Source organism: Anarrhichthys ocellatus, unplaced genomic scaffold (genome assembly GCF_004355925.1).
Source record: "Anarrhichthys ocellatus isolate YVR2014 unplaced genomic scaffold, GSC_Weel_1.0 scaffold117, whole genome shotgun sequence".
Classification (NCBI taxonomy): domain Eukaryota; kingdom Metazoa; phylum Chordata; class Actinopteri; order Perciformes; family Anarhichadidae; genus Anarrhichthys; species Anarrhichthys ocellatus.
In genome coordinates this window covers 802,243-813,714 of record NW_022280147.1, presented here as the reverse complement: position 1 = coordinate 813,714, position 11,472 = coordinate 802,243, and the positions used below count along the sequence as shown (strand labels likewise).

At 45.4% G+C, this 11,472-nt stretch overlaps 1 protein-coding gene across 1 annotated transcript in view; it reads right to left on the bottom strand.

Moving 5' to 3' along the window:
• Positions 1–11,472, bottom strand: part of rbks (ribokinase) — a 24,618-nt gene that overhangs the window by 4,528 nt on the left and 8,618 nt on the right. Inside the window, exons 3-7 of the mRNA XM_031876835.1 lie at positions 10,188–10,320; positions 9,127–9,190; positions 8,684–8,746; positions 7,801–7,965; positions 2,550–2,641 (exon numbers count right to left, since the gene is read on the bottom strand). Coding sequence (XP_031732695.1) covers positions 2,550–2,641; positions 7,801–7,965; positions 8,684–8,746; positions 9,127–9,190; positions 10,188–10,320 — 517 coding nt within the window. The remainder of the gene's footprint in view (positions 1–2,549; positions 2,642–7,800; positions 7,966–8,683; positions 8,747–9,126; positions 9,191–10,187; positions 10,321–11,472) is intronic.

Sequence of the window (11,472 nt, the reverse complement as noted above, 5' to 3'; positions counted from 1 at the left end):
CCCCCCCCCCCCCCCCCTTGCTTTGGTGATCTGTCAAAGTGAACAATGACCTTGGACAGTTCAAAAATAAACCGCAGAGTGCACGAAGAGCCCGCAGCGCACCCCGGTGTTGTCGGATGCCAAGAGAGAAAAAACAACCGTTTTGTTAGTCATCAGCTTCTCACCAGGGCAGGGAATCAATCTACCTCCCTCTGTGTACAAGAATATGAGAAAGTTGAGTTATGTCTCTCTCGCTGTCCATGCGTGTGTATGTGTGTGCTTATCTCACACACATACTGCACAAAGCATATGCAGTAGAAAGCTGTAGACATGGTGAGTGTAGGCATAGGTGGAAAGAGTGTGCTGTCATTACAGTCATTTTCTATATATATACTGTATATATACACAGTATATACTAATCAGCATTTACCTCGTCCCTGAGCTTGATATTTTAGTGACCTTTCCACCCCTGCATAGGGCCTCACGCATAACATGACTGTACCTTCATGACCTGTGCTTTCGTCAACTCTCCCTTTCATGTCCCCACACCTGGCTACAGCTTTTCTCCACTCTGCATCACCACATCAAATACAGACTCCCGGGCGAACTCACATCCACTTTATCCCCGAGGGGGCGGCTGACTCAGCCAAAGAGCACATCTGCCTTGTTGTTTTTTTTCCTACAATTCCCATCTAACCCTGCCCCCCGACCTCACCTGTCATCACCTGACAGTCGAGACATAAGGTGCCATGACACCAAGTTTTTACCGTAAAAAGGCGGAGCGATGCTTAGTTCCCTCGTCATACCAGAGGGTTTACATGTATGCTAAAGGCTACAGCGGGGCTATTGATGTGCTGGCAGGGGTCATGACCCAGGGCATAGAGTTGAATCGCTGTGAAAACGTGTGTGTATGGTGCGCAGTAACATCTCACACTTACTGATATTTTCATTTCATAGCGAAGATGAGAAGAAATATTTCTTGCTGCATGATAAGTCTTCCAATGTTACTGTTCAACCAGTGTTGAAAACAGTCAAATAGCAGCTTGTGTCGATTTAACAATCATGACTTAAGTTGACCATTCGCTAAGACATAGGTTGTGTCTTTTTTTTAAGCCTCACCGCAAAACAACCAGCGCAATGTGTAAGTGGTGGATTAAAAGGTGTGTTCACCTGCTCTATGGTAGGCTGCAAAAGTTAGCATGCCCGGTTGACTAGCTTACTACCTACAGTAGTCTCCAAGATTTACTTTCAGGGCCAAGGAGCACAGAACTACGTTAGGTTGTGGGGTCATAGGTTAAATGTTATGTTCATGACCAGCACATCCACTGTGTAGCATTACCTTACTGTGTGGAAGCTGCTCTTGAATGCTATCAAAGGTTAAGCTAACATTAGCTGCTCTGTCCTGCTTTTTATCGATTTGGGAAAGTTTGCGCTCTAGTAACTCCAGCAAACATTACTCAAAATGGGTTTCCCAGAAACACAGTCCTCATCCTAAAAGCCTTTTCTCTTGTCATGATACAAGTGAAACTGCTTGAAATCACATTCAAATAAGATAAGTAGCCAAAAGGGGTTGTCAGAATGCCGTTTTTTTTCTTGCCATAATCATAGACTGTATATAAGAATCATCAGTGTAGTCATCGCGACGTCACCCATTAGTTTGTGGACTGTCGTTTTTAAAGCCTCCAGTTAGGCATTTTGGATTTTGGCTGTCACCGTCTTATTTTTTTGCAACCAGTGAATGGAGAAGACCCTATTTGGACTGCGGAGTGACGTAGTGACGCTGAATACGGCTCTGGTGGAACTTGCGATTGAGACCATAAACTCATGTTTACAATGTGTACTAAGGAGAAATATAAAGTGAGAAGTAGGGTCATTTTCTCATAGACTTCTATATAATCTGACTTCTCTTCGCAAGCCCCTTGATGGCCATTACAAAGAATGCAAGTTTAAGGCACTTCACTTTTAAGAAGCAGAGTTTGCCGCCTGGTCATAATACTAGCACTAACTACCTTTAAACTGCAATGCAAAAACAATGCTGTTTCTTCATTTCCACATTTTCTACATAAATCTGACTGCAGACTTTTTGCCTGAGACATTCAGGGTTAGCTTCAGTCCTTTAGGACAATATAATAAATGTAGCTATCAAGTGCATATTCAAGACTCCTGTTTTCAGATATGTCACTTTAAAATGGGTCCGCAGGAAGCATTAAAAAGTCAGCCATAGACAATCAGCTAATTCAGAAAGCATCGATGGCCGCTAGCTAAAAACGCGAAGCCCGTTTTTGTTTACCTCAATGTGAAAATGAGAACGATAGGAATTGTGTTGGTAAATCTACCACATTATATCACTGTAAACTGCATGTGAACAACGCAAGAACAGAAAGCTGGTCAATTCAGTACAAACAACTTTGCTGTGTAGGAGTGGTTTCAGTTTCCTCTTTGCTACCTTGTTATTGTTGCGAGTGTATACGTGTGTGAGAATGAAGAGTTATTGTGTGAGCAAGCATAAATGCTGCTGTGATAAATACTGTGAGGTGTGTGTGCGTGTGTGTGTGTGTGAGATTCATCACCTCAGACTCATTACAGCAAAACACATCAGAGGCTCTGTAGAAATCTGCATCCAAGTCTGCAATGGCCGGTGCTGGGTTGAATATTGTCTTCACTGCAACAAGAAATCGGGAAGCAATTCATTTCATTGACTGAAATGCGAAATATTATCATGCACAGGTCGCTCAGGACGATGTGCGATCCTTAACAGGCGTTTAAAAAATACAATTGTTCTCAGTTACAATTGCCAGCTCGCATTTAAAAGGGCTACAATTGTGACAATGTGCCTCGGTGACACATTTTTCTAATTGTCTGATGTTTCGTTTCCATTTGCTAAGCTTCACTGTCAAGGTCTGACATTACCTTAATTAAACTTTCAACGTGAACAAAGGCTAGGAGGCTACCACTGGGAATTGCTCTCGCAGGCAAAGCTCAAGTGGATGAGCTTCTATAAAAGGACACCTTTTAAACGATTAAATTAGCATTCCCTGGAAAAGAAGGCCAGAGGAAAAACATATTAAAACCCTGGTGGAAACGACCTCACATCCTGCAGTTATGGGGCGGCGTGTGTCAATATGAGGCGCATAACCCTACACATGTGCGTGTCAGTGTGTGGGTGAGCTGAGTTGTGACCCTTTCTCTTTGCGCCGAGGCATGCCAGAGAGGGTGAGAGCGAGAGAGTGCAAAAGAGTGGTTGTCAGAAGTAATCCTCCGTACGTGTTGCACATCACTGTCTCATGCATATTCATGAGCAGGGAGCATTAATGCATCTAATACCATGATTTCTGTGTATGTGTGAGGATAAGCCCAGCTTGACGAAGCGATTAATTCTCATATCTCTGTGTACAAAATAAAGCCTCATGCAAGTGTGTGCGTGTGAGTGTGTGTGTTAGGAAAATATATGTTCATCGTTGGTGACATCAAAGTCTGTTGTGCAAAAGTGTGCGCCTAGTTGCTGTGTGTGCTTGTGTGTGTGTATGTGTGTGTTTGCGTGGGCACATGAGAGAGCAGCTGCGTGGGTTTGTGCAGGGCTTTGGCCACCTGGCGCTTTGAGGTGGATGCTGGGGTGCTCGCTAGTAAAAGTGGATATAACGTCTCTCTCTCTCTGTCTTTTTCAACACACACACACACACATATATGTACTGTATGAGTACCCTACATGAGCCAAGACCGTGTCACAAAAAAAAGTGATGCTATGTTCTTCCTTACTCTTCTTCTTCTCCCTGCTCTCTCTCTCTCTCTCTCTCTCTCTCTGTCAACCGAATTGCACCTCAGTTCCCATCACTTTGGTTTCCAAGGCAAGTGCGAGATCTCTGAAATGTGACGCCTCCGTTTTTTGCATAAAAGGAATGGGATCTCTGTCTGGCCCCCTCGCCTGTTTGCGGCCCTCTGTATCTGTTCCTCATATCCTCCTCTTCCATCACAAATGCCGTCCAGGGATCCTTAGTAAGAATAAGGCTGTCGTTATTCTAGTTTGTTCTTATCACCAACAAAAGCCATGAAAACACCAAAACAAAACCTCAGTCCGTTTCTCAATACTTTCCAACTACCTTACCCTGTCTGTGCCACTCAGTTCCAAACCCGTTGCAAATTCGCAAAGAATGGATCGCGGCCGCTGACAGCACCAGGAACTGTGCATCACTTGCAACCGCTATCTGCCCCGTCTCAAAAATTCACAAAAGACACTACACTAATGACATTACAATGCAAACGCCTTTTAAAGTTTTTCAGCTGAGTACAATTTGCATGATAAATTGTTTATTTTTCATGCCACTGCTGCAGCAGATGCCTTTGTCTGTCTACAATCACTGCTGCCATGATCACTGGAATGTCTGGGCGTGACAGCCCGTATGAATGCCCTTCAGATACCTCCAACTCTCTGAAGACTAGGCTAGGCTATTAGCGCTGCTTTTTTGCATAGAAAGAGACCAAATTTGCCCCAAATGTCTGCATATTAGCCAATTAAAATATGTGCAAATAGCACAGGAGCAGTGAGATGCTGTTCGCATTGCAGTCGGGGTGTGTTTTACCCTCTGCGGGTGCTTTGAGACTTCCACGGTTTCTTTTTGTCAAATTTCTGCAGGTTCATTGGGCTCCAAGAGCGCACAATCCTTTCGTGAACTCGCCACCTCATTCTGCCAATTGAGGACTGATACACTCAACCTTCTATCGCCAGTTTAATTTTTTTGAAAAGGGCTCGGTTATTTCCTTGAACAGCGAGGCGCTGTAGTTTTTGGAAAAAGTGCTTTTGTTGTTTTGTTGTTGCTAGTTTCAGCTGCGTATTAGCACACATTTGGTGCTTTGTTTGTGGACAAGCCTGTTTATTTACATGTTAACTAATATCCCTCCCCATCTTACAACTCATTCCCTCTCTTCCCCCAATCAGCAGTTTTTCCCCTCCTTTTTCCGAGATGCTCGCCTGCATATCGAAACACATGATGCTGAATATGTAAGCCTGATTTGTACAGCTACTGGGATAACTTTCACAATATATGTGGAGTACTTCGGTGGCATTAACAGACACCGATCAGTCAGTTAGCGAAGCACTAACCACACGCTGTATACCGTGTAAACAGGATAAAGACAGTATCCCTGAATCATCTAAAAGGCTTACTCAAGCTTTACTCTGTCTATCGTCGACGATCGTATTATTATTTGTAGCTGTGGAGAGAACCGGTAGGAAGCACGGAGCATGCCTTCCACTACCTGCTCCCTCATCCTGCGGCGTGATCCCGGCACTGATGTCAAATGCATAGGCCCCGACGCATGAAGGAATCTGCCTCTCCGACGCAAAGGAGCTGCTGCTGTGGACGGCACGGTAACCGGCGCGTCGTGATCGGGTTGCTTTCTTTTATTTGCTCTCCAGGTGTTAGTGAAACCGCACACACACACACACACACACACACACACACACACACACACACACACTCTCACAGCTGCTGGGACAGATGTGGTAATACTGGGATGTATGCACACTGAGTCACGTTTGGCAGGAGAATGTGTGTGCATGTGTCATGACTTTTTTTGTTTTTATTTGCACAGAGGTTCAAAGTCTGGTCGCGCATGTGCTGGAAGAAGCAGCCAGAACAGTTCAGAAAGTACAAAATGACTGCAGTTTTTGTTTGCTGTGGTCGATTTAGGAGGAAAGGTGGATGGAAAACAAGGGCAGGTGGGGAAAACAAGGAGATCACACACACTCTTGCATGCTCGCACACACACACACACACACAAAAATGAGTCATCAGTGAGTATGTGAAAGGGCTTTAAGAGGCTCTAATTGCATCTGGTGAGAAATATAAAAGCGGCTTCTTGCTCAGACAAGGAAGAGGGGGAGGAAGACGGGTTGAAGGCGGAAGAAGAAAGAAAGAGTGGAACTACACAACCCCTACCATTTCCTCAGTTATTAGTATTAATTGAATTGCAATAACTCCTCAATATTAAGCAGTAGATGGCAATCAATACAGTATATACATGTGTTTTCCTCTCAAAGAATTACACGTAAGGGAGAATAAACTCATCCTGTGAGGTTTTTCTGAGAGCTGGCATCCGCGGTGCGTGTGGCTCGATGGTGACATTTGCGTAATTCGAACGGCGCTTCACCCCCGCGCCATTAAAATTATATCGCCGCCGCCAAACCCATTAACACCCAGTTCTCTCCGGAGGACTCCATTTACGCAATAATCTGGTGCGGCAGCGTCGAGGCGGCGTCTTCACCCGCCTCGCCTCTCTTTCTCTCTCTCTCTCCTGGTGCCACATGCAGAGCCTGAATCCCACAGTGCGGTCGACGCAGTGACGGATGGGGGGGGGGGGTCTCGGCGTGGCCATCTGGGCGTCCCATCTGCAACACGGTTATGGCTGCGACTCTTTCAGTTCTGGCAGTCTGCAGCGAGCGATTACCAGGCGACAGGCCCTGATGACAAGAGGCGAGAGGCTCCCCAGACGTCTCGAATGACGCGGACGCCCGCTAATAATAAGGATGCTGCTGGAGATGATGAGCTCAGTAACCTGGTTATCACCAAAAAGGTGGCGGGAGGAAGGGGCCGAGGGAGGATGGCGGTCTAAAATAGGCCTTGTATCCTGTTAGCTTTTAGTAACGTGCGTGCAGACGTGGTGGTTAATGTAGGATGTGAGAAAACAGGGACACAACAAACTCTCTCTGAAGGACAATGGGGCATACAAACAGAAAAGTCACATGACTGATTTAGACGGATCTTCTGGTCCTCTACTGTACCTTTCAAGGCGATTGTGCTCTGCTGCTTGGTCGTATATGCAACAAAGTGTAGAAAGTAGGTTTGTGAAGTAAAAAAATAGACCTCAAGGGAGACGTTACCATCTCATCTTCACAAAACTGTTGCGAGAAGTGTGCGTGCTGGCCGATTTATCTGTTTCAGAAAGAAAAACCCAGATTATCGAGAGCGTGTTTGACAATCGAGCGAGCCCTTCGGTTGAAGCGCATCAACGCCTTTATGCAACCGCGGAGAGCGATAAGAATGGGACCACGAGCAGGAAGTAGCAAACATGCATCCTGGTGAGGTGCGATGCTGTTATTGTTTGTTTTTACTTTTTTGTGATTGAACGATTTTGAAAATGTTCTTTGCGTCTGACATTAACCACCATCAGCTACCACTCAGACCGGACCAAGTGAGGCTATAGTGTTAATAGAATGTGCAGTGTCAAGCTAGCTGATGAGTACGTTTGGCCAGAGAGGAGCAGGCTCAACGGGGTCGTGCATGAGGATTAAAAGGGAAGTAATATGCATATAGTCATATTGAGGATAAACTTGTGAATGTTTGGGACATATTGAGCACACAGATGGCCGGCAGAGAGGTGGATTAAAAATGCGGAAGTCGTTAGAGAAGTTTCTAGGGACATTTAGATACTTTTTTTGTACACATTTTCTTCCTCAGTCGCTGCTACGATTCATTGCAACGACGTAGAAGCAAACATTGTATAGTCCCTATCACGCAAACATGGGGTGAGTGTTTCAAAAGAAAGACTTTGGTTGGCACTTTAAGATGATCCAAATGTAAAAAAATCTTTTGTATCTAAATGTTACCTCTAACTTCAATGGTCAAACAAAGGAGCCATGGAAGACCACAGCAACCTCAGTTGGTGAAAACAATCGAAACAAATGAAAAATAGTTAATGGAACACAAACGGAACCACTTGTTCAGTATCCTATAAGGTTGGCGTTATAATACTTTTTCAAACTTCTTTTCTTCGACCTCAGGGGAGTATATGTGTGGCCTCACCGCGGCGTTGACACTCACTGACCTTTGTTCTCCTGCGCCATGCGTAGCGCCTGCAGGGACGTCTGCGGGCTGATCTCCAGCTGGCACACCAGAACTTTTGCACAACTGACGGCCGGAAGAGCTCCCCACAGCTCCTCTCCGCCCAGCAGCATGTTGGCACCAGCCACGATCACGATGGCATTCTCGCCTGCCCATCATGTCAAACAGGACGTCAGAAGTCAAGCTTCCATCAAAACTTTCATGCTAAACTAAGCATATAGTAGAAAATCAAATAAACCCACTTGTAAACACATAAACCCTAATTTTTTGATATGAATTGGTTTGGTTTTCTTCTTGGGCTTTTCCTCTGTCACTTTAGAAAATGTTTTAAGCGTTTCAATTAACTGACCTTTTCACACTAATGCAAAATGGCATGTGCACATTTTGTTATGGTTGATTATTTCCTAACTTAACTTATTTCTTAACTTGACAGTCCTCTTTCAAAACATTGAATTCAAACACTGAACTACATAATGATGTGTGAGGATGTTAAACGGTAGAAAAAGGGATCCAGATCCAAAAGGGGGTCCATACGTCGTGGGTGTTTTACATCACCTGACTGTATTTGTTACATGACAGAAATTGCTCTGCCAGGTGGAAAGCCTTGGATTGTCGCACATTGGAACCTGTCGATACTCAGCGTGGTTTGGTGCACTTAAGTATTTGTGTGTGTGTATCCAGTGATTATAGTCACTTGAACAGCGGTGAGTCAACGGCAGAATGCATGGGCGTACATGTGTGTGCAGTAGTGAGAAAAAGTGCGCCGCTAGCACACATGCACCCTTGGTTGTGCATGTATGATGGCCATTTCTACACCTCAAAAGAGCTTTTAGGATCTGAGGGGGGTTCGGGGCAGAAGCATTTACCTGCATCGTTGACAATGATGGAGGCAGCTCCTGTGGCTGCGTCAGAGGTCTGGCCTACAAAGTCTGAGACGGAGAGAGAAAACCAAAAGCACCCGTGATTGGTCTTTCATCGAAAACACATCTGAAAAACAAAATGTCACCATAGTAACTAACCGCTACTAATTGCTTGGAGTGCATTTGGCTCACGACACGGTTTCTCGGCTGTGAAGGGACAGGCCACAGATGTTTGGAGTCTGATTTGTGCTTTTGGAAAAGCAACTTTATTTTTAAACAAATCCATGTTTCGCCGTTGGCCATAACAATAGAGAAACTTTCCGGCCTTGAGCCTCGAGTAACTAAAAGAACTGACAAAATATAGACTAAAAAAATAAATAAAAATCATTGCTCTGTATGTGAACTTTTTATCATTCAACATGGAAATGGCAACCAAAAAACAACTGTACCTGTGTGTACGCCATTGTCTTTGAAATTCTGAATGTAATTTTCTCCAAAGAAGTCTTTACCAACCTAGAAAAGATTGAAGGCAAAACGATTACAACAAAGAGAGTGTCAAGCGGGGTCAGACTTGGTTAGCGGCAACTTTTTGAAAAGTGGTATAGTCAAACCTCAGTTGGGTTGGATCTTTGTGTGCCCTGCCAGCATACTGGCATGGTGCCGCCGCCGAAAATGTACAAAAACCAACACAAAGTCAACAAACGCATACACGCGCAAACACACACGACCAGCTGCGCCAAGCCTTGAAGACACGATAACCCCGCCTTCACGCCTCTTCATACCCACCTCGCTTTCGTTTCCTTTCCCTCCTTCCCCTCTTCCACTGATCCGCATAGGGATGTCCACATCTGTAGCTACTTTGGGTTGTGGAAGGGGTCCCCACCTTGCCCCGAGGCATCTACTTCGAACCCACGCTCTCCAAAAAACGTGCCAAAACGCGGGCACTTCTAGCTGCCTGTGATAATGGGTTGGGCTGGTATTGGCTGCTTGGCCTCATTCTCTTTGAAGAGTGGCCTTCCGTCTTGGATGTTTTTTGACAAGCCCGGGTGTCTATTTTTGGGTTCTCCCCATGCCCGGAGAGCTCCTCCCGCACTGGGTTGTTATCGATTGGGCCTCTTTGTTCTGACAGAGGTGGGGCTTCGGTGCTTTAGTGCTCAGGTTGAAAGGCCACACTGAGCCTACTGATTGGAGACTCAGGGTTGTATGGTATGGGAATAGGCTTGTTTGAAGGCGCGCAAGTGTGGGTGGGCGTATGCATGCGGTATAGTATTGATCAAGAGAAAATGAGGCATGGAGAGTTGATGTGGTGAAATGACTGAAGTGTGAACGAAGCTATAAGGTTTTTGGGAGTTGTTAACGAGTAAGACGTAGTTGAGCCAAAGGTTGGGCAAGCAAAGGTAAGTCTTTTTTTAACTGAAATGCACAGATTCATGCTCTGATCCAAACTAAACACCCACTATAACACAGACTCTACTGCACAGAAGCTTCCAACCTGGATCCAGTGTCCTACCTTGCAGACCATGGCGGTTTTGGCCCCCAGTCTTGCCGCCTGTATACACTGGTTGGCACCTTTCCCTCCAAAGCCTATGAAGAACTTGTGACCATGGATGGTTTCCCCGGCTTTAGGTAGCCTTGGTGCCTGGCTGAGGGGAAAAATAAAACAGGCACAGGTACACTTTCACATTCAAAAGAACCTTTGGAGTCCTCTCCAAAGAAATGCTATGCTTGGAATTTTTATCCACAGTCTCTTCACTCTGCAGATAAAAGTTTTGAAAATGCATCCTTCAAACTTTGAAAGTGTTTTATTTACCAGTGTGAGCGTTCTACGCTGGAAACCAAGGAGTAAAGGGAGATGTCAAAATGTGAAGATAACCCCTCAGGATCGAACCATTTCCTGGTTAAGCTATTTATTTATCACTGGAAAATGTGCAAAAATACACAAACAAGAGGTTTCGGTAGTGTCTGCTGAGGATTATATATTTTGCTCTTGTGAAGGTCAACAAAATGCAGTTATTGCCGGAATGAATGGAGCATAGGAGCCCCTGCCAGACTGAGCATAGAGTTTGCAATTGCCTCATCATTCCAAAAAGCACTCTAGCTATTTTACCTACAGTAGACATTCAGTCAGATTTGAAGTGTCTCCAAATTTGCAAATCATGCAAGCAGCCAAAACCCATAGATGTCCCAGCTTGACACTGGCCGCACCACTAATGCCTGACTCATCAGGGTTGGGTTAAAGTCCCGCCCCTTCCCCTCAAGGTTGATGCGCCACAGGTGGGTGCCCTCAGGAGGAGTTGCCTGTTCCCCCGATTCTTCCAATCAAGGAGCCAGAGTGGGCGGTGAGTAACATGGGTGAGAGACAACAGACGGCTTCATACTGTACGTCAGAATGCTGTGGTCTGGCCCCGGGCCAGTGCTACAAGGGTTTGTGGATGGCAAAATGTTGTCATAAACTTGTTTTTCACCCTGTTGTTGCTCTTTTTTTCAATGTGTGTGTGTTTGAGTGTGTTTGTGGCAGGTGTGCTATTACAGTAAACCCACTCAATCCCAGGATTTCCAGTAACTGAGACGCTGGCGGCAAATACTGGAGGTTGCTATAAATGCTGCTGTTTTTGCACCGGCGTGTGAAAACACTAAAATGCCCAAGGCTACAACAGGATGTGGGGTCAGCGAGACTGAAGTGTGGTGAGAAGCAAATGGAACAAAGGTCGGACACATGTAAATACGCACGCGCACACACCTCTTCCCCACACACACACACACACACACACACACACACACACACACACACACAC